The following is a 23747-nucleotide window of genomic DNA, read 5'->3' as shown; positions in this document are numbered from 1 at the left end:
TAACTCTTGTGTTTCGGGTGTCTGGTACATTCTGAGCTATTTTTGGCACACAGTGTGAGGCAAGGGTCTGGCCCTGATTTTGCAGGGGGCTCTGCTGCTCTCTCAGCACCAACTGTTAAGAAGATTCTTTCTGCAGTGATTGGTGCTGATGTGTCCCGCCGCCTCTGGAAGGGTAAAGTTGTTGACTTCATGTTGATGATCTTGATCGTTTCCTGGCACAGTTCTTCCGAAAGGATTAGGGCACACCCTTGGCATGCCTGGAGAATAGCCTTCCCTCTCGAGATGGCTGCTTCTGTTTCTGGGCCTCTGCTTGCTCCACTTACTTGCTGGCTTTCGAGTTCCTCTAGATTTCATTAACTCATTTATGGCAAGATTGCCCAGAATACTGATACTTAGAAGGGGATCTAGACAAGCTGACATTCTTAGCATGAACAGAGGAAGCTCAGACAATATCAGCTCCAGCCCCAGGTGCGGTGGATAAGCAACGTGCGTGTGCTTGTGGAGTCAAAAGTTCTTTCAGATCCAATCCAGCTCTGCACAGTGGTCGGTGTGCCTCATTTCCCCTGCTTAGAGGCAGGTTTCAACCTGTCCGCTTTTGCTGAGGAAGTAGGCCAGGGATCTCTTCCTCCTGTACTGGGGAAGTGGGAACATCCGACTTTGCAGCCGGCATAAAGCTGGTTTCCTTCTAGGTTTTCCGTCTGACTCTCTCTGAGGAACACTACCAGGAAGACTTAGAAGTGGAGTAGGAAAAAAATGAACTTGCTCTGGAATCAGAAAGACATAAATGGGAATTTTAGCTGCTCCCTCGTGTATCCTGATACTTAAGTCTCGGTTTTCTTCCCCTTCGGGAGGTTTGTTAGAAGAGTTGGATACACTAACACAGCCTGGGAAGGATCTGGTGTACTGAGACTTATGGCCTATAACCAATGTGAGCATGGAGCCCCTGCAGGGCTACTGCCTATAGGTAGGGGTGTTAGGGAGGGGTGGACAGAGGCATGTTGGCCTTATAGTAAGTTTTTATGCTAGATCAAGAACTATAGCTAATGCCCTTATTTGTGTGGGTGTGTGGGGAAGGAGCTCTGATATTGAGGTGGAGTGCTGAGAACCCCAGTTTAAAGTGTTTAAAGTGTTCCTTGCCTGGGGGAAATGCTTGCCTCCTCTTCCAAATGTGTAGTCCTGGGCTTCAATTCGAGTGGAAATCTCCAGCAGCTGCTAGGACAAACTTTGGCATTTATGGTTCCAGGCCACAAGACTGCCCTGCTCTTCGATGTTTATGCTCTTGCTATTGGGAACTCACGTGGCCTTGCTGTTGCTCAGAGTAGACAAGATAATGCTGCCAGAACAAACAGTCCTCAGTCTCAATGCTTTGCCCAAGGGGGAAATAATGGAATAAAAAATGGAAAATATAAAAAAAAATCTGGAATTAAACCAGATCAATAATGTGAACAAGCTTTAGACTCTTTATATGTCTGGCAAGCTTGGTTTCTGGAGACTTCTCGTAGTTTATGGGATTTCCAAGGGCCTTTGATTTTTGTCTTTTAGTAGCTATAGAGACTTAGGAGGTTATTTAAGTTTGAACTTAACTCACTTAAGTTGAAAACACTATAATAGTCATGATTACCATATGTATGTCTATATGTACATATATACATAGTTAATTTAAGGTTACTTAAATGTGTACTTAATTTACTTTAGTTGAATCACTATAATAATTATTGCTCCCATATATATTACTTGACTGAAGACCACTTTGCTAAAACTAGCTACCTTGAGCACTCTTCAGACATCTCCTTCTCTTTTTTTAAATTGCTTTTATTGAGCTATATATTTTTCTCCACTCCACTCCTTTCTTCCCCTCTCTCATTCTACCCTTTCCCATGGTCCCCATGCTCCCAATTTACTCAGGAGATCTTGTCTTTTTCTACTTCCCATGTAGATTAGATCCATGTATGTCTCTCTTAGGGTCCTCATTGCTGTCTAGGTTCTCTGGGGTTGCGAATTGCAGGCAGATTTCTCATTTTTATCTCTTCAGTTTGTAAAGTAATTATTTATTAGGCAACTTCATATACATATTTACTGAATTTTGGTTATTCCCATTCCCCATTGTTGTCTTTCATTTCCCTCTTTTTTTTTTTTTTCCATTGAAACCCCTTTTCTTCCCCCGAATCCTCTTCCAACTTTGGAGGTTTCTTTTTGTGTGCATGACCTATTATGTTTAATCATGGTTGCCTGCATAAACGTGACTGGGTTGTTGTTTACAAATGGATCATCAGTAACTTAGCGGCTACACAACTGGAGAAAGCGACAGCCCCTTCTCCTGGTACCCATTAGTTGCCCATAGTTCTTCAGTGGGCAGTGGGCCTCAGGGGCTCCTCCCCAGTGCATTATGCAGTTGTTACCAGCCCAATTTTATAAGGCAACCCCAGATGCTATGATTTCATGGATACAGTGGCTATGACAAGTCCAGAAGATGTTCTTTTGCGGCATTATCCCAGCCTCTGGGTCTTGCTTCTTTCCACCCCCTCTTCTGCAGTGTTCTCTCAGCCAGTGAGTAGGTGACATCTGTGTCGTATTTAGGGCCAAGCCCTCCCTAGTCACTTATCCTTTACACTGATAACAGCATTGAGTCTCTGTGCTGCTATCCGCTGCAAAAAGAGGCGTCTCTGATGAAGGCTGAAAGCAGCATTCATCTACAAATATAAACATAAATACTTAGAAAGTGGTTTAACATCATGTCCATTTAATAAAACAAGACTCAAAGGTTCCCCGAAGGGCCTATGACCTCTCTAGTCTTGGAGAACAGCTTTACAGAACCAAGCTTGTGTTTCTTCCTGTGGAGGAAGCCTCAGATCCCAGCAGGGAGCAGTTGGTTACCTCTGTAAGAGCTATGCCATTCTTACAGTAGCGTGCATATCTTGCCAGGTAGGAAGCTGCAGCAGATGGGGTCCACAGCTAGTTAGACTGCTGGTGACTTTTCTCCTCCAACAGTGTGCATAGCACGCTCTGACACTTGTGAAAACTAGCCAGGGGGAGGGAACTTCCAGCCATAGCTCAGTTGATGTTCTCAGTGTCCTTCAAATCCCAAGGGCGTTTACTCATTGTTTTTAAAAGTCAGAGTTAACATTCGTATTTTCTTTGTGCATAAATCGTCCATCTAATTCATTTTTTCTTGGTTTTATGTTTTTAATTCACTTTTAAAACTTTCATCCAGTTGAGTTATTATCAAATCTCTCTCACATATATTGGTCATGCAGTGTTGCTTCTTTGGATGTCTATTGTTTGACTTCTTTTGAAAGTAACTTTTATACCATATTTGCAATTGATTCTCATGCTCTTGATTGATGTGCTATTATTCATCTTAGGTGGCTATTCATATCTTAGGGTCTTAACTGATAGAATTGCATTTTCTGCTTTATTTTGTTTCCTTTTTTGGATGCTGCAAATTAAATGCAGAGCCCCATCCACATAAATGCATGGTCTATTACTTCTCTACCTTCCAATCTCTTGTTTTTCTATTTTAAACACTAAATTTGTTAATCTCTTCTATCCTTCATCTATTCCCCCTCATATTTCCAGCACTATTTTTACCCCTGACTTTTTCTCAGTTTTAAGGGCTTGATAGAATCACAATGGTAGGATTATGGGTGGGCTGATGAACAATCACAAACATCTTACCTCGTTAATGGTCCCTGTCCCCCCACCCTGCCTGCCATGCAGTTGTGTTTATGTCTTTTAAAATCCAAACTTGAAGTTCTCAGCAGTTTTCTGAAACTAGAAATCAGTTGGTAATAAAGGAAAGAGAAGGAAATTTTCTTTAATGGAGACAGTGGCTCTTGGGAAGCCATCTGTCTGGGTCTGGTCCTTCGGATCCTATCTAGGCTAGTTTCAAGGTTCTCAACTTTCCAGTTCCTTTGGAGAAGGCTTGGGGGTTTCTTAGTGTCCTGGGCACTGGAATGAAACTTCTGCGGGGTCCTTCATGAAAAGCACAGTGCACAGAGCTTCTATATAGCTGTTAGGATGTGACTCTTGGTTTTGTATCCCAAGAACTTAAAATAACCAGGAGTTAAGCCATTATCATCAAAACCATGCAGGCAGAATTGAACGAGGGTGGGAAGTCGCTCTTACCTGTATTTTGGTTTTGTATTTCTGTCTTATCATTCATTGCCTCTTTCTTTTTTTTCTCAATAAACAATTAGAAACGCATCTCATTGTGAGGAGATGTCCATTGAGCTCAAGGTTTTCAAGGACACTGAAGCATCCCTGCCATTTGTCTCCTACTCGCAAATCTCAACCGTTTCTACCACTGGGTTGCTAGTGTGCCCTGACCTGAAAGAATTCATTGGCAAAACCGGTGGAAATGTCCAGTGGTATAAGGTACGTGTGCCACTGAAATATGTCTTATGGCCCATAGAACACATACTCAAAAGCTGTGAGAAGACAATCTATCCATGTAGACACACATCCGCTTACATACTTAGAATTATAATATTAATTTAAATGGCGGTGGTTAGTATTGTCTATTGGTCCTTTTCTGGTTTGTGGGTAAGGTTTATATAGACAGACTATGAGATGATTCCAGGATAAATAGCTGCTAAGGGGCTTTTGACTGTCACTTGCCTAAAAATAAGCAGGAAAAAAAAACCCTCTTCATGACTACAAAAATGTTATATACACGTTAAAGAAGTCTCTTTTAAAGCACAAGGCAACTTTTGGGTTACAGGAGGAAATGCAGTTGCACTTGGTCTTCCTGAATAAATAGCAAGTATTGTGTGGATTCTGAGGGCATCAGACATGGCTATGTCGAGTATAGGCCTCAAATTCTGGCCTAGAGTCACATAGCTCCTGTCTTTGGATATCTCATCAAGTATGAAGAGTTTTCAGTTTGGAAATGCTTGAAACAATTAGAAGACTACTTCAGAGCACATGACCACTGAGAAAAGCTCAAACTTCAGTGTCCATAAACACACCCGAATTATCCCATAATAGAGTATGACTATGACTTCACTCAAGGTTATATTTGACTTCTAAAAGCTTTGCACTTTGATCACATTTTCTTTTCTTCCCCTCCCTCCCTTCCTTTTTTCTTCCTCAGCCCCTCTGCCCCACTCCTCCTCCCTTCTCCTTACAATAGGCTTTTTCTATATAGCTCAGACTGGCTTCAAACTCCTAATTCTCCTGTCTTAACTTCCCCACTGCTGAGATTATGGGTACAGAATACCATGTAAGGGTCTATTGTGGTATAGAAAGCAATATTCTTGAGAACATGGTATAATAAGGATTTTTTTTACCCTGTGCACTTTTCCTATTTTACTGGAGGCCTTGCCCTTGAATGCTCTATTTGCAGAGAATCTACAGGACTCTGTGTCTATATGAGACTATGGACCCAGACTCCTCTATTTTATTACTCTTGCAGTATATCTTTTGTAGTATGTCCTAAAATTGAAATGATTTTTTAAAATATTTATTTATTTATTATGTTTACAATATTCTTTCTACATGTATGCCTGCAGGCCAGAAGAGGGCACCAGACCTCATTACAGATGGTTGTGAACCACCATGTGGTTGCTGGGAATTGAACTCAGGACCTTTGGAAGAGCAGGCAATGCTCTTAACCACTGAGCCATCTCTCCAGCCCCCTTGAAATGATTTTTAAAGCAATTCCTGCAGCATGGTCTCTTCCCACTCTTGCTCTTCGTATCTCCATAGCTGGTGAATAGTGGTCTTCCTTGATATTGTTCCTAGTCACTAGAAGGCTGTTAGATCTTTAATGGCCTAAAATATGTTAATCTTTAAAACAGATGTTAGCAGATTCCTTTTCCTAAACTGGGTATGGGCATCCATCCACGTCATCCCAGAATCCAGATGGCTAAGACAGGAGACTATAGAGTGGAAGGCCAGTGCGGGCTACATGATAAGATTCTGCATCAAAAAAAAAAGTATGAGTTTTTTTAAAATATAGTTAAAAGTGTGCCCCCAAAGACAAAATTGTCAATGTAAATATGTACTAGGGGAATTCTTAGGTTGCAGACTCTACATTGACTGATAGTGATGATGTGGTCCTGAGTGCTGAAGAGCTGTGTTAGTTTACAATATAACATTATGATCCATTTTCTCCCAAGGGCTCTGTCCTCTTGGATAGAGACAGTAAGAAATTCCTCAGAGTGCGAGACCCTACACGCTTATTGATCTCCAACACATCTCTGGAAGATGCCGGCTTTTACAGATGTGTCGCCACATTTCTCCACAAGGGCACGAAATACAATATCACTAGGAATATTAAGCTCCGTGTCGAAGGTGAGTACTTAACCACCAATGTACCTGTCATGCCTAGAAGCAGCCCGATGAGAATAAATTCAGAATCACATAGAAGCCCTTGAATATCTTTGACATGAAGGAAAAGAAAAAATACATTTGTCAACTATTCTAAAAGTTACTAATACATGTGCACGATACTTTAAACAGTATACTTATACCAGGGAGTTCTGAGAGGAGAGTTAATTCTTGGGCAGGTAAAGGATTCAAGTAGGTGTTTGAAAATGGTAAGCCTAAAACTCACCACTAGAGGAGGCCAAACCAAAGAGTCTGGAACGTGGAAGGTACAAACTGAGCCGGTGAGGACACATTTGCCATACTCTTGTATATACTTCTAAGGCACAGAGATTTTACTGCAGTGATTCTCAACCTGTGCTTTGTGATCCCTTTGGGGGGGTCACCCATCAAATAGCCTGCACATTAGATATTAAGATACATTAAATTAGAAAAATTACAGTTATAAAAGTAGCAATGAAGCAATTTTATGGTTGAGGGTCACCAAAGCATGAGGAACTGTATTAAAGAGTTATAGCATTAGAAAGGTTGAGAACCACTATTTTATTTTATTTTTTATTAAGTTTATTCTACTTTATGTGTATGAATGTGTGCCTGTTGGATCCACTGGAACAAGGATTACAGATTGTTGTGAGCCACCATGTGGGTTCTGGGGATTGAACCCTCATCATTTTGCAAGAGTAACAAGTGTTCTTAGCCTCTGAGCCATCTCTCCAGCCCTGTTTTATTGGATTTTTGAACAGAGCACTATGCACTGACGTGGCCCATTCAAAGTGTCCTGGTTGTTGTTTGCCGAGGGTATATCTCATTGTCCTTCATTCAGATTGAGCACTACCTGCCTGAAAGTTGACAACAGAAATCTTCAGGATCTTGATTTCCCCTACCCCCAAGAACTGGCATATTTACACTGGCATAATGAAATATCTTGGGGATAGGCACAAGGTTAAATATGAAATTAATTTATGCTTCATATATATGATTAAATATGACCCAGAGATCGATCGATCGATCGATCGATCGATCGATCTATCTATCTATCTATCTACCATTTTTTTTTTATTTTGAGGCGGGGTCTCAAGCTATTCTTAGAATGGCTATGTGGTGCAGGGGATGCAGGCTGACTTCTAGCTAGAGAACCTCTTGCAGTCTTTCAAAGCTGACATTACAGACACATGCCACCAGTATTTTAAATAACTCTGCATAAAACCCAGTGTCACAGTATGGCATTTTCCATTCGCAGCATTATATTGACGTTCAATGAATTCCAGATCTTAGAGTACTTCAGATTTTGAAAACCTGGAGAAGTGACGCTCAGCCTACACCAGGACAAATTATCTGGGAAAAGAAGGCAGTAGGCAGGGTCGGCCAACATTTAACAGCGGTTTAATATCCATCCCATCTCTTACGTGCTGGAGGGGAAGCTGAGTGAAAGGAGAATAAAATATGTGAGCCATAGACTCTGTCCTTAAGGATACCCAGTCTTTCTTTATACTGAGGACCAGACACAACTGGAGACTTTAATTAAAGGCAAACTTGAAAGACCTTTGGGAACACTAAGGGTTAAGTGACTTCCGTGAGGGGAAAATAGCTTTTCTCCCAGAACCCAGAGATTCATTTGTGCCATAAGGAATATCTTATCCTCCACGAACCCAAGCCTCTGGGCTATGCTTTCTCTTTTCCTGTCCTGTGAGAACCCATTCATAACTTCTTGCTTGATTCAGGCTAGTGCTTGCGAACGTCCTTCATTGCTTGTTTGTGTGCAATACTGCACAGAAACACGAGGGGGCGGCAGACCTACACGTTGTACTGAGTTGTGAACCTGGGGAGGCACAGTGAGTCCCAAATGGTGGTCTTGAACCAGAAGCAGCGGCGTCACCTGTGTACTGCCCATCCCAGGGCCTTCCCCGTCAAGACCATGCAGGTGCACCCTCAAAGTTGGAGGACTCCCTTGACCGTCCCAGCCTTGTTAAAGGGAGCAATGTTACTTTCCCAGTGGAGAAGCCCTCTGCTCCTTAACTTTCACTGTCAGCTCAGCAGATCCTTATTTCACTGGTAATTGAAGTTCTTTTTAGTAGAAGAAAAGAGGGCTATGAGGCCAGGTGGAAGGACGGCTCCCAGCCCTTCGCTTGCTCCCAGCTGTCCTTTCTGCTCCATGCCAGGTGCTCAGCTCCTTCAAGCTGGTTCAAATACCGTGGAGGTCCACTCAAGGCTCTCTGAAGAGTTTATTATTTCCTTAGTTAAAAAGGCATCTGTGATCAGGGCTGGGTCACTGAATTTAATACCCAGCGTGGAATTAGTCTCATGCACGGGCGACTTTCCAACCCCTGGGTCTGCTCTTGAAGAAGTGAATCTTTAGCGTTGATGGGTAGGACAGACTTTGAGGCAAAAGCCATCCTGTGGCTATCATCAGTGAGCCTTCAGGAAGCCTGGGAGAGGACCTGCTGATTGTTCACCACAGAGCAGATAAAAAGACCATCTGCCAGAGGAATGTGCAACCGTGGCCTCTTCCAGTAATGTCTCTGCCGGGAAAAGGATTGGTTTAAGATGCTCAGTTTTTATGGAGAGCCCGTTTCCGTTGCCAGACAAAGGCTGATTCTCGAAATGCCTGGCCACATGGGGGAAGGATCACTTAATTACCTAAACAATGGAATCCAAATTTCAGCTCAAAACCGAGGCTTCCCTAATGCAAACTCTTTTCCTTCCAACCTTCTCAGAAATGACCGTGGAATCCATCCCTGTGATTATCTCTCCCCTAGAGACAATACCAGCATCTCTGGGTAAGGATCTGCGAGGACTGGGTATCCCACATGCCCACTGTGGTGCCTGAAATCCATCGGGGTGGGGGGCTGGCCACACCGTGCCCTTGGGTGTATACTGCCTGAGTGGAACCCAAGAACCGCAATATGTAGGGACCGGCAGGACCAATGCAGGGGACCTCTGTCTTTTGCCAAGTGCTTTTTACGATTGCCAGTATTTGAGAGCAATGGTGCTTTATTTTCTCAAAGTTACACCTACAAAAGCCTAAATGTGAAGAGGTAAATCATTTGGTAACAGTTATTAACTGGAGGAAAGAGTCCTCAGAGCTGGCCTCTTTGGTGTATATGGTTTAATTCTTGTTCTCAATGTTTAGCAACTGCTCAGAATCCCTATAAGAATCTTATTTGTCAGACAAAGCCAGCAGTGACTGCAGACAGTTTCCTGTTATTAGAGGAGCTGGTATAGTCTCTCAAGGGTCTGAGGAAAAGGGCTTTTCCGTTCTCGCACCATGCTGATGCTGGATGTCCTGACCACCACACACACTGGCTGGCTGGTCCCTAGTGGGCGGCCAGTAAAGGCACATGAAGGAACTGTATCAGTCCCTTTTTGGCATTCATGGGAGGGAAGAACTGGCCATTTATTGAGCATCTACTCTGTCCAGTGGGAGTCCATCCCATGCCTACACCAACTCTTATAGGAAGGTTTTATTTCTGCGATTCACCATAAAAAAAGCCACCGTGGAGTCATGGGGATAAGAGTGCACTTCCGAAACTCACATTTGGGGTCAAGTCTGGATACATACTCTGGTCTGCATGCCTGGGAAGTCAGCTGACATGTACATACCCCTTTATGTGTTTGGTTTTAGTAATATAGATTTTTATAGTTTTGATGTTCATTCTGGCTTCAGAGGCCTTTTTAAAAACAAAACATTATTCTTATTACCTCGGTTTAGTGTTGGATTTAAACGCTAAAGTTAAACCCTGAGGCCATTGAGGTAGAGAGCTCTTGTACACAGGTTAGAATTGGTTGTATCCCTCATGCTTGCCTATTGACGAGCTATTTGAAAGCCATAGTCGTGGAGACAGTAGTTGGTACTGCCTGGCTTCCAGGTTCTTAGATCTCAGGTGCTACCTGGCAAAGAGGATTCCAGTTCCGATCTCTTGATTTGAGGGCACCACAGGGTGTAGTAGAGTCACATGACTACAGATTTATTTATTTATTTATTTATTTATTTATTTATTTAATCCCAGTTCTGGGCATGGGGTCAGACTTTCTGTGCATTAGGCATGACCTAGATATAATGGGCTATACTTATAGCAGGGGGTGAGGGTGGGGAGTGTTTAAGGTCACAGGGACAAGAAGCGATGGAGGAGAGCTGACGTTCTCTCTCTGAGTATGACATAGGACCAAGAATAGGAACAGGCCAACTGCAGAAGGTGTGTCTTAGGAGTAAGAAGCGAGGGAATGGGATTTACTCTTCTTTTTCATCGTCTCCTCTTTGGTGACTCAGAAAGAAAGGTAACTTCCTATGATCGCAAGGCATTGGCACCATCTCATGGCACAGCCATATAGGAGCCTCTGTCCTTAGATTATGCAGTTGGTTTTCAAAGGGTTAATTCTAAACTTTGGCCCTCTTGGAATGGAGCCTTCTATTGGGAAAGAGTGGAGCTGAGACCAGCAAGGGGCCAAAAGAAAGACTCACATATGGTTGGATTTTATGTAGTTAGAAATCAGTGTGGAAGAAGTCAGTCCTTGAATGTTGGGTGCTCTGTAGGAACAGAGCAACCATGATGAAGCCATTCAAGTCCATTGCCTGCATAGACCAATGGATGGTCCTGGGGATATTTGGTAAATAAGAATCGAACAAAGCTTTACTTGAGCAGAACCATTTGAGGAAACTAAATTTTCCTCTAAGGAAGGGATTGACTTGTGAGGGGTGTTTGGGAAGACAAAGAAGCCCTGTGCTGAGAGCTTTCTGCAGGATGGGAAGTCAGGGGGCCCCTTTCCCTGCTGGGTTCTGATGGTTGATGTGTTCTATCTTGCTATACCCAGGGTCAAGACTCATAGTCCCGTGCAAGGTGTTTCTGGGAACTGATACATCTTCCAACACCATTGTGTGGTGGATGGCTAACAGCACTTTTATCTCAGTGGCCTACCCGAGAGGCCGTGTGACCGAGGGGCTACTCCAGTAAGTGGGTGAGGGTCTCTGCTGTGATTTGCTTCCTTCTGGAGGAGCTATTACATTCAGGGCCCATTAATATGACTTACGCGCAAGAAAAGTACTTCTTAAAAAGACATAAACTCTTGGGGATTTGGAACTTGAAAAAATTGAATTTTGCAAAAAGTTGTCTTGAGAACCAAACATTCTCTAGACTTGGAGGAGTTGCAGTTTGCCAGTTGATTCTTTGAACATTTATTTCTTGAATTTTTGCATGTCTATCTCAGAGTTCATATAGTTCCATTGTCCACTTTGCCACACTCATTACTCTTAAAGATTTTCATAAGTTCTCGTAAACACTGTGAGGCCTTGCCCTAGTATCTGCATTAGAACTGCAGTCTTGTAGCTCGATGTGTTCTAAGAGAGAGAGAGAATATGAATTAGTTGTGTATAAGCACCCATCCCTTCAACAGGTTTTTGCACTATGAAAGTTGACAGGGAAGGAGACAAGTGGTTCAAAACTTCCCCTGCTTTATAAGTTGCAGTCTTGATATTTTGAATTAGCCTGGATTTACGTTTGGCACTCTTTTGCATTTTGGGGAAGATTAACAAGAAGTTCTTTATGGGTGTAATGAGTGGACGAGAAGGATGCGCAGTAGCACATTTGCTTTCAGTTCCTTGTTTCCAAAGACTTAGCCACAATAAATGTCCAAGGTTAGACTCAGCCTGCTTCCTTAACAGCCCCAGTTAACACATGCTGGCATGCCTATATTCATTTGAAGGGATGGTAGTGAAATATCTTTGACTTCTGCTAATATTACAAATGGTGGCCACTCTGATTAAGGCCTTCCCCAGGCTGGCTGATGCCTCTTACCTGGATTTGTTTTTGCCATGAGGGCTGCAATAGCAATGAGGGAAGACACCTATGGGGGATGGAGTTCTGGAAACTCCCTCTGCCTCACCATGCAATAACCGACTGGTGAGAGAGTCAAATTTCCCAAACTAGAATTTTCTGTTTCTACTTGATTATTGAAAATATTTTTGTTCACCCCCAAATGAAGTTTTCCATCCAAACCAAGGGGATAGTACGTGTTTTTATTGTTAGCAAGTGTCCTGTTACAATGAACAGCATCTTCAAGGACATATTGTCCTCCGGGAACATGCTAGAAGGTCTCTCAAAAGAGAGCCAAATATGACGTCCAGTTCTTCGAGCTCCACAGAAGTCCTGGTCAGTTTATACACGACAGGTGTTTCTAACTTGAGAATGTCTGCCTGGCGATCTTGAAAAGGGCTGGTCTACTTGCCATGCGTACGTCGTACTTAATCAAAGGTCTTCTCACCCAGCCAATATTCAGAGAACGATGAGAACTATATGGAAGTGTCGCTGATTTTCGATCCAGTCACAAGGGAGGATCTGAACACGGACTTTAAATGTGTGGCCAAGAATCCAAGGAGTCTTCAGTCACTCCATACCACAGTCAAAGAAGGTAGGGATCTGGGGGACACGAAAAGAAAACACAGCTTGTTGAATGCTTTATGGATGCTGGACAAAGCTGCACACTGATGTTTCCTTGCGGGGCGTTGAAAGCAAACCTCAAAATGTGTGCGAGCATGTGTGTTGTACATATATGTTCATGTGGGTGCAGAGAAGCATGTTGGATGCCTTGTGCAGTTGCTCTCCACCTTATACCTTTTTGAGACAGAGTCTCCCACTGAATACAGAGCACATCGCTTTGGCTAGGCTGACCAGCCAATAAACTCCAGGCATCTGCCCATCTCTACCCCACCACAGAGTTGAGGTTATAAATGTGTGCACCCAGCTTTTACGTGGCTGCTGGGGATTCAAACTTAGGTCCTCATGTTTGCACAGCGGACACTTTACTGACTGAGAGATTTCCTCAGTCCCAAACTTTCTTTTTTGGGGCCCGTGTTACACGTTATACATACACATAAGTATGTGTGTTCATATGAATGCACGTGCAGCTAAGTGCCCACGCGCGTGCACGTTTATGTGTTTGTGTGTGGGGGGTATGAGCACCAGAGACTGGGTTTTCTTCAACCAATTCCCAGTTTATTTCATGTAGACAAGGTCTCTCACTGTTAACACAGAGTTCATTGATTGAAGGAGTCTGGTTACTCAGCCAGCTCCAGGGGTCCCTGTTTCTGTCTCCTGGGTGCTGGAATTATAAGCAGGCTGACACATCCACCTTGCATACACATAGGTGCTGGGGACCTGCAGTCTGGTCCTTAGGTTTGTGCGGGTAAGCAAATTTCCAGGTACCTCCACACAGATTCTCCTGAGCTGCCCCAGATTGCAACTGCCCTGGCTCCTTCCAGATTGAAGGTGTATAACTGGAACTCGACTGGCTGGGGTGTTGTCTCAGGTCATCCCGGTGCCGTTCAAGCTGGGAGGGACCTGGTGATGTAGGAATTGCATAGATTTGGAAGTCAGAGTCCCACAGAAAGTTGCTTCCCCATCTAAGTGCCAGATTAACAAAGGAACCTGGACTGTGTGTGGTCCCTGCGCTGGAGACCTTTAACACGAAAGATCACTAAGTCCTAACTTAGCATGTTTGTCCCTAGGGAGGCTGTGGCTGATTTTCAAGGGGACATTAGGATTGAGAGGTATATGGAACTTGTTTCTCAGAAAATAACAGCTTCACATAGTTCTCATCCATGGGGAACTGTAAGACGGTGGGGAATTCCCCATAGAACTGGATTCAGATCCTGTTCATCCCTGGACAGAGAATGGAAAAATATTAGCTCCAAGTGTTTAATCTGATACCGGGGAGAAGTTCACCAGGTAAAGCAAACCTGAGTTTAGATCCCAGGCATCCATGTAAAAAGTCAGCCATGGTAACATGTACCCATAATCACAAGGCTGTGGGGGAGGAGACAGAAGAATCCTGGGGGTCACTGACCAGTCAATCCAGACAATAAATGAATTCCAGGTTCAATGAGAGACCCTGATTAAAAAGAAAAGGGGGGGGGGAAGGGTGATAGAGGAAGACACCCAAGTTAGTCCTTGGTCTCTGCACACACGTCTCTACTCACCCACTCATACCCCCGTATGCCCATACCACTGACCCTACAATCCTCCCCACATACACATCTACCCCCATGCTCATCCACATACATACACCCACACACATGCCCTACCATCACTGCACTTGCACACACCCATACCCTCCAGAGAGGGGGAAAGAGAGAGAGAGAGAGAGAGAGAGAGAGAGAGAGAGAGAGAGAGGTGTGAACACCGCTCAAACAAACATGGAATCCTACATACCTATAGCCCTAGTCCCTGAACCGAAGCAAGGGGGAGTCAAGAGTTTGAGGACCTACTGGGTACTGAGACTCTATCTCAAAAAAAACATCGTTGAATTATGACCTTATCAGCGTGATATCCAATAACACTCTTCTCATACACACTTTTTGTATTGTGTTTTGCAATCTCTTCTTGTATTTCCACAACAGATATGTCTAGGAATCAAATACACAACACTGAACCAAAGAAATTATCTTAGCATCCAAGGTCCTTAACCAAAAGTTTCTTTATTTCCTACTTAATCCCCATGACCCCCAGGATCACTGGCATGACAGAGATTGTCCCCGGCACTTCATGGGCAGCTAGCGGGGACAAAAGCAAACTCTTTTTCACATGCACTACCCCACGGCCTTGGCTCCTTACTTTGTGATGTCCTTTAAGTAGGTTTTGCCCACCTTGCTTGTTCTATGATGTCACAGATAGCATAGGCTTTGGTGTAAGAGACAAACTTTCTAGAAATTTATCGAAAGAGAAACCCTCTGATTTGTTTCTTCCTTGTGCCCTGGGCTGTCTGGTTCTGCAGAGCTGTTTCTTCTCACGGTCTCTCTCCTCTCTACAGTCTCCTCCACGTTCTCCTGGGGCATTGCGTTGGCACCCCTGTCACTGGTCTTCCTGGTTGTGGCGGGAATATGGATGCACAGACGGTGTAAACAGAGGGCTGGACTGACCAGGCTACGGACTGACACCCAGGACTTCCCTTCCAGCCCAAGCCAAATAAAGGAAATGAACTAATACGAGGCCAACCTGTGTCATGTTGTATGAAGGTCACTGTGCTGTTCAGAGGCTGGTTTGCTCTGTGTTGTTCAGCAGAGCTTTTCTGTAGCCGGAGCTGGAAGTCCACACGCCACACTTCTCTGAAAATCGTGCTGGGAGCAAATGTGTAGGGAATAGGAGCAGCCCTGTCCCTGTTGGTCCATGTATGAGAACAAGGCATGTGTAGCCACAGCAGCCATTGAGGTCTTATGGAGAATGTGCCCACTGGGCTTGACCCTTAGTACAGTAATGTCCTTCTTCACCCATCCAAAACAAGAAGCCATTAATCTTGAGTAAGAGGGAAACCCTCCAGAGTGCTTTGAAAGTCCATCCGCCCTTTCAATTAAATTGTGCTAGAAGTCTGTTTAGTCAGGCTGATGGGGGATACTGGGGGCACAAAGATGCTTAAGACAATGTGCCCAGAAAGGACGATTTTCATTTGAATTCTGGAAGGACAATTTGGAAATACTGAAACGGAAGAGTAAGGATTAGTGATTGAAAATGAACAATTATGGGGCTGGAGAGATGGCTCAGTGGTTAAGAGCATTGCCTGCTCTTCCAAAGGTCCTGAGTTCAATTCCCAGCAACCACATGGTGCCTCACAACCATCTGTAATAAGGTCTGGTGCCCTCTTCTGGCCTGCAGGCATACACACAAACAGAATGTTGTATACATAATAAGTAAATAAATAAATATTTTTAAAAAAGAAAATGAACAATTATCTTTTCGCAGTGGATAGAAACCACCACAAGAATCCCCGGCCGGTCAAAACTGCCGAGAACAGCTGCCTATAGAGTGTCCATCCACCACTGTTACATCTACAACACAACCCTAGACTCAAGGCTCGAGGAACATCTCAGAGGGGTAGAAAGGTTGTAAGAGTCAGAAGTCAAGGACATTTGCGGCGAGGCAGGGCTTTCTATAAGGACAAGGAAGTTGCACCTACGGAATATCAACAACACGGTGTTCTAAATAAGACCCGGATAAGACAACAGCAAAGGTAGACAATTCACAAGCCCTAGATAAAGAGCTCCAGCTAATTACTGGCTGCCGAGGGAGGGAGAATCAGTCTTCTCCAGGCTGAGCCCCAAATAGATTACTCAGTCCCAAGTGATCAGCTTTGAACACACGTGCACATGAGCAACACTAAATGGATGTGGCAGGTTATAGATGTGTATGCATACACATAAAATAATAATTCAAGCTTAGGTCATGAATTTGAGAGGGAGGTGGGGGCACGGAAGGAGTTGACTGAGGGAGAGGGTGGGGGTATGATGAAAATACAGTACTCACGTGTACGAAATTCTCAAAAAAAAATGTAAAAAGCAAAAGAACAAGAAAATGTAGCCCGCTTAAAAAATTCACTATTTTTTTCTCCCACAAACAACAGAGTAATTTAAACTTTAAATTTAAAGTTACTTAGCTGAGAGGCATCATTCTTAGTATGTTTTGCTACTGTCTTAAAATGACTTCTTTTTCTTTGAGAAAAACCAAATGGCCAAAAGCAGTTTGGGAAGAAAAGGGTTAATTTGGCTTGCAGGTTAGAGGCCAACACCAGGGGAAGCCAATGTTGGATTCAGGGCAGGAACCTGGAGGCTGGAAATAAGCAGGGGCCAGGGAGGATGCTGCTTACTGGTTTGCTCCTTAGGCTCACAATTAGTTCCCTTTCTCATACCTCCAAGGACCACCTGCTCAGAGATAGCTCCACCCACAGTGGGCTGGGCCCTCCCAGGTCTATCTTGCATCAAGGTAATTCGCCTATGGGTCATTCTGTTGGAGGCACTTTTTTCAGTAGATGTTCCCCTTCCCAACTCTAGCTTGTATCAAGCTGACAAAAACAAAACAAAACAAAACAAAACAAAACAAAACAAAAAAACAAAACTAAGCAGGACAGTTACTGTAACAAATTACAATAAATGGGGCAGGGAGTTGGCTTTTATAAACAATGGAAATTCATTTCCTACAGTTCAGGAAGTTGGGAGTTCAAGATCATGATGATGGTACTTCCTGGTTCGCAGAGAGCTGCTGTACAGAACAAGCTCCTTCCGATGGCCCCGCCTTCCAATACCATTCTACCAAGGATTAAAATTTCAACACAGGAATGTCAGGAAGACACAAGCAATCTTGTAGCAGCCACATCCTTGTCAATGTGAGAACACGGGTAGGAGACACACACACAAAAGCTTGTGTCAGTGATCAACAGATGAAGACTAACGAGTTACCGACAAGCTCAACACGCTCACACCCTATCCGGTGTTAATGAGTAAGAACAAGGCTATTTGGATGCAGGCACGCCAGTACCCCATAACTCTTTTAGCAATTTCAGAATAGAAAAAAGGCAATAAGGATGAAACCAGTGAGATGCTAGCTTAGGGTCAGCTTGAACATGTTTCTAAGATCCAAGTATCTCTTAACCCTTTCTGCCCAGTGATGTCAGGCTGGTGATGGAGAGCCATTGTGAGCTCTTTTCACCATAAAAAGAAAGGCCAATGCCACAGACAAGCACTTCCTTCCTCTCCCCGGCTGCCACAGAGATCAGACCAGGTCAAAGAGGTGCCAGTAGTGCCATTCCCGGCAATTTATCTCAGGCCATCCTTTGAAAATAGAACTGATTAGAGTTATACAACTGTCTTGACGCTAAAAAAAACTATGCATCAATTTCCAGTTATAATTGTTCATATTGTAAGACAAGGAGACTGTTAATGGGGAAATTATAAAGTGTTTTGTGTGATCCTTAGGATTCTGTTACAAAGCATGGTTGGAATCTGGACTGGCTCTTAGCCTCTTGGTCAAAGAATTGAAAGAAAGCGGCGCGTAGATGTGCAAAGGTTAGCAAGGAAGCTTTATTCAAAGCGCATTGATAGCGCAGGTCAGCCCTACACTGGTAAGTTCGACAGGGGTTCAGTTGAGTGAGTCATTTAAAGGCCTGACTATCTTCCCAGGACTGTCTTGTATGGGATTCAAAAGAAGAGGAAGTGTAGTTAGTAGAGAAGAACTAGAGCGTGTCTCTGTTGTAGCTGACCGATTATATTGCATAATCATTTCTCCTGTTGGGTCCCTTTCCGTAATGCTTCTACCTGATTACAATCGGATGCGCACCCAGTTATGCATATGCATAAGATGGTAAACAGAGGATTCTTCTGGGCAGGCCATTTAGGGACAACGCGGTTTTGCACCATTACAAAATGAATCCAAAACCAATCCAGGCTGAATGGCCTGTCTACCTTCATACCTCGACATAAGCCGAGGGTGACTGCACAGAATCAAGGTTTGATGGTCAGTAAGAAAAGGGAGAACACACTCCATTGTTGGGAGTTGGCTGTGTACCCAGGTCGCTGAAGGGTTGCTATGTGCATTGTTTGGAGTGAGGTGTGTGTGCATAGGTTGAGCCAAGTGGAGTTCCAGGTGACTAAGCTGTTCCCCATGCTTGACTGCCGGAGTTACGATGCCATTACCTGCATCTAGACAAAGATGAAAGTTGGAAATAAGGGATTGAAGGAGCGCTATCTTTGCTGTGTGACCCTGGGCAAATCCTTTCATCTTGCTGACTACCACTTTTCTCATTTGAAAAGTTGGGATGATAGCAAAAGCTCTATTAACTATTTAGCTATATTTTGTGTATTTATACCTTTCCTTTTCAAAATTAGAAGTCAAACCCAGGAAGTATCAACGGAAATCAAAACAGCGGCTTTGCGTAGGCTACACACAAGCAGACCACATCTTGCCAGCAACTCCAGTCTGCTGCTGGTTTCTCTGCATTTCTGCCCATCAGAATGTAGCCATGCCTGCATGTTTGTGGATCATCATTGGCTGTCTTTGCTCTTTGCAGACAGAGCAGCTCCAACAGGAAAGCCTGACATAGTTACTATCTGGCCCTTCCCAGAGAGGGTTTAACAGGCCCCGATTTGGACCAAAGAGAACCAGAATCAATTTCGACCCTTATTTTAACACTTCCCTGCTGTCGTCTCCTCTCGCTCCTTCCTCTGCTTTCTCACCATTTGAGGAGGAGAAGAAGCAGGCAGAGGAAGCAGTGGCTTCTGAGCATCTAGGCTTTCCCTCTGAAGGCAGAGCACATGGCTTGAGATGGAAGGACCAGGCAGCTCGTCACAAGCTGCTGGGACAGCAGAACCGTGGGCTCTATGATCTCTTTATTAGTCCCTTCAGCTTTCTGGCCCCCACCTGCAGATTTTGGCAGCTTTAGCCATGATCCCAGAAAAAGAACCTGACTGTGACTAGGAGGAACGGCACCTTGACTGTGCCTTGGACATACTGCCTTCAAACTATGTTTCTGAAGTGATAGAAGAATATGAGAGAGGGGTTCTCAGCAGCTCATATTCATGTCAAAGAAGAAGCATAATGAGATCAGTACAGCAAGTGGAACAAGAGCTGTTACTTTTCTAAAAGACACTGTGTATTGTTTAAGGACAGTGTCTTAGGTAGAAGAATAAAAGAAATAAGATTGACCATGTGTTGACATTTTTTTTTTGTCACTGTGATGGTTTTCCTGGGTTTTTCCATGCCATCCTGTCTATTCTTGTATAAGTCTGAAAATTCCCATATTAGAGAGTAAAATATAAGGCAGAACCAAATTAGGTATCTACTAGGCAAGGGGTGGGAATGCAGTAAGTAGCATGGTGGGCTTACGCAATGGGAGACTAAGGAAGCCACCGTAATAAATAAGAGGCATGCAACAATATCGCTGGGTCTTAGAAGGATGTCAATGAATGAAGTCCAGGAAGTGTTCATTCACACCATGGTGCCCTTCTAGGGAAAGCAGGAACAACGAAACTGGACATTTGTGTTCTTTCTCCCCTTAATCTTTCTCTGTTTTTATACACACACATGTATAGACACATGTATGTCTGTGATTAGAAGACAGTAGTTTCATGCATATATTTCTAAATGAGGGGGGAAGAGGGGGACAGAGAGACAGAGAGACAGACTTGTGTCAGGGAACAAGTCAGGGACAATGGTCAGAAAGAATCGGAAGATGTCAGATCCATCTAGTTTCATTCTCATGTTGGGTAGTGGGCTATAATCACTTAGCCTATCATCAAATAAGCAAATTACAAACCAGGCCACCCAGGGAACAATGAAAAATGTGCGTTCAGAATCAAGGAAACCTGACTAACACAGGTTCATGCACTCGAGTCCTAATGAAGTATAGCAGCAGGTTGATCTCTTAATGCTCTATGTATCAATACGCTACCTCCTCAAGAAGTAAATAAGGATAACAGTGGTTGTTAACAACCGTAACCAAAAGTGACTGATACATTAAAGGTATATTTAATGCCTCATGCATTTCAAATGCCCAAGGAGATACTGGGGGCTCTTAAATAGAAAAGGTGGAGATTTACTGCAAGAGTCTCAAGCCAGGAGGGTTCTTACTCAAGGGTACATCTCCAGAACTGGGCATGGTGCCTTGCCAACTGTAGATTTTTACAATGTGTCTGCAGCATGAATAAACTGCTCCCACACAAAACTTGCACTGGCTTTTGCCCTGACATTCTGCCAACCGCTGGGCACCAAAGCTCCCGGTGTTTCTGTGGTTGCTTTCTTGAATATGTGTTCTCCACCCCCTGGGCATCTGCCATCCTTGTCACCTCTTCAGGTCTGCTTGCTACTGCTCTTGGGCTCCAAGAGATCACTGCCACCCACAGTGGATGTGGCCTCTTAATGTCCAGGGACAAGTTGTTCAGCTGCTATTCTTGGCTGCAACCACAGACAGCTATGGTCGCCCTCGGTACCCCCAGGGAAGTTCTTTTCTCGGAAGCTCACTTGGTCAGCCCAGATTCTAAACCACGGTGGTGACGGGGACTACAAGCCCCGTTTCTTCCCACAGCTTCAGAAAAAGCCAAACAAGTCTGCTGTGGACAGACTTCAAGAGCCCATTGTTCGCTGGTTTTTGAGAAACTGCCCAGCTATAGGGCTGAGCTTTCAGGTCAAGGAGTGACAGACCAGCTCCAAGGACGAGGGAGAGAAAGCTTTGAGTGAGGAAAAGAAATAAAGGAATAAAGAAGAAAGTATCATGAATTTACAATATGTAAGAATCTACTAGATAAATACAGTCATCCATACTTTAGAGATAAAGAAACTGATGCTATTTATTTATTTGTAGAGTGTGTGCGCGCGCATGTAGATGACAAAAGGATGTTTTCCTTAACTTCTTTTCCACTTTATATTTTTGCTCTCACTCTATCTGGAACTTGGAGCTTGCCATTTCTTCTAGACTGGCTGGGCCATCAGCTCTGGAGATACGCCTATCTCTGCCCTCCAGCACTAAGGTTATAGGCACAGGCTACCACATATAGCTTTTATGTAGGTGCTGGGCATCTGAACGCCGTTCCTGTGCTTGTACAGATGTACATCACACACTGAGCCATCTCCTTAGCCCTGGCACGTTCAGTTTAAAAGTTACTCATTGAGTGTGGCTCAGAGTAGCTGGAACAATGGGCTTTTTAGACCAGGTCTTGGAACACATCTGCATAACAGCCCAGGTCAAGGGTCCTGCTAGATAGGACAGAGTAAACGTTTTTTTTCACTCCTGGGGGCTACTGGCTCCCAAGAAGAGGAAGAAGGACAGTCACAGAGATCTAGTCCCCCCCCCCCCAACTCGCCAGCAGATGTGTATGGAATCTGTGAGGGACCAGAGTGGCTAACAAAGATCCATCCCTCCCCGGAGAAGGAAGCATCGGAAAGGGAACTAGAGTCCTGCACTGCAGTCTTTTTGTAGTTCTGGTTCCCTAAGCTGGATGGAATGTGGGTGAACAAACCCATGCTCTGTTAGGACACCCTGGAGATGAGCCGTCGATTAGAACAGTCCAGCGTGGTTGCCACCTTTGCAGCCTGCTTTCCCGGAGAAATGCAGGCATGCCTTTTGGGACCTTCCTGAAGCTATTGGGAGGGAAATCTGGATTTTGCCCCCCAGTAATCATTGAAGTATTTAAAACAGCATTTTAATAAATAAGTATCAAAATCTCCCGCTACCCCAGAGGCTGACGATTCATCTTGTATTTCTTATTTCAAACGACTGCTTTAAAATATGGACATGATTATCCAGGTATGGTGGGGCCAACGGATCAGGAGGCTGATGCCATCGGAGAGGCAGCAGCATCTCTCATCCCAGGATGCAGGACATGCATGGTGTGAGAGGGCACAGAGACAGGTTAGTCAGGTGGCTGGGAAAGCGGAGAGAAGATGTGGGCATCCCCTTTGTGATGCTTCTCCGGGGTGGAGAAGCACAGCTGGAGGCAGGTTCAGGATCAGCCCCTCAGAAGAGCAGCCTCTGGTTGTGCAGGGCAGTGAATCCACAGTGAGAGGTTCGAGTCCGGGCTCTAGACTTAGTGAATGTGCCTTTGCGTGACTCGTTTTCTGGATGAGTTATCACGTGTAGGAATTGAGTGAACCTGGGTGAAGTGGATCTTCTGGAGGCAGCAGAACTGCAGTGCCGAATCATCGGGAACATGCGCTTAACACAGGCTTTCTCTGAGGTGGTGTGTGAGAAGCAAACCAAGAAATTCAAATGGCCAAACATAGTGTTGGTGGGTGTTACAGCTCCGCGATGGAGCTTCGCCTCACATATGCAAGACTTTGGTTTCATCCCCAGTGCTGAAAAAACAAAACAAAACAAAACAAAAAACAAAAACAAAACAAAAAAAACAAGCCAACAAAAATAAATATGTCCTCAATACCAAATACCATTTCCCAAGCACAGTAGACCAGACAAAATAAAATCTTTCAGGCATGGGCAGCAAAGGGTGGGCGCTGCATTGAAACGTGACCTTGGGATTATAGGTTGCCCAATAGAGCCTGAGATCCTGTTCCAGATTTGGTTTTGCTGCCTCTCACCCAGGGTCAGGGTAGTCTGGGCTGTCATCTTCTGCTGGGAAGTCTGTGACTCCAGATCCTGGACTCTGGGATGGCTTCTTGTTTGCCCCTTTGCGGTGTTAACAGGTGTTAATGCAAGATCAGCCTTGCGCTGACTCTATCTACGTGACATTTTAACTCAAGCCATCTTGTAGCCCTGGGGCAGATTTCCAGAGGCAGGGAGCTCCTAGGTCCTGGCTAAGCGTCAAGAGTGTGCACAGAAGAGATTATTTGGGAGTTTCTGAGTGAAGAAGGGCCAGTGGATGCCAGCAGTCTAGATGCTGCTTCTCCATGTGTGGACCCTAGGCCAGCATCAGCATCCCTAAAGAGCATTTAGACATAACAGGATGGCTGAGAAACGAGGGGACTGTAGTTCAACACCCCCTCCCCCACCCCTGCTAATGCTTGTACACCAAGGCTGAGCACCAGGTCTTGGTGGTCAGTCTAGAACCCTTGAGCTGGGATGGCTTTCTTCTCCCCTGGCACCATGTTTTTTTTTTTTTTCTTTTTTACCTGTGACCCCACATGTTGGCCTTTCTTTGGTGTCAGAGCTCTCCGTTT

At 44.3% G+C, this 23747-nt stretch overlaps 1 protein-coding gene across 3 annotated transcripts in view; it reads left to right on the top strand.

Annotated features, from left to right (window-relative positions):
- Il1r2 (interleukin 1 receptor type 2) overlaps positions 1 to 15972 on the top strand; it is a 37302-nt gene extending 21330 nt beyond the window's left edge. For 2 of the 3 annotated variants that reach the window (XM_050134740.1, XM_050134742.1), the window contains exons 4-9: positions 4197 to 4374; positions 6120 to 6294; positions 9042 to 9104; positions 11137 to 11272; positions 12587 to 12729; positions 15127 to 15972. In XM_050134740.1, the coding sequence (XP_049990697.1) occupies positions 4197 to 4374; positions 6120 to 6294; positions 9042 to 9104; positions 11137 to 11272; positions 12587 to 12729; positions 15127 to 15299 (868 nt within the window). In that variant the 3' untranslated portion in view covers positions 15300 to 15972. The remainder of the gene's footprint in view (positions 1 to 4196; positions 4375 to 6119; positions 6295 to 9041; positions 9105 to 11136; positions 11273 to 12586; positions 12730 to 15126) is intronic. The other variant, XM_050134741.1, reaches the window with a different exon arrangement.
- Positions 15973 to 23747: the final 7775 nt, after the last annotated feature.

Source organism: Alexandromys fortis, unplaced genomic scaffold (genome assembly GCF_014885135.2).
Source record: "Alexandromys fortis isolate MF-2015 unplaced genomic scaffold, M_Fortis_MF-2015_v1.1 scaffold_20, whole genome shotgun sequence".
Taxonomy (NCBI): Eukaryota; Metazoa; Chordata; class Mammalia; order Rodentia; family Cricetidae; genus Alexandromys; species Alexandromys fortis.
The sequence above is the reverse complement of the archived record's forward strand: the minus strand, read 5'-3'. Positions and strand labels throughout refer to the sequence as shown.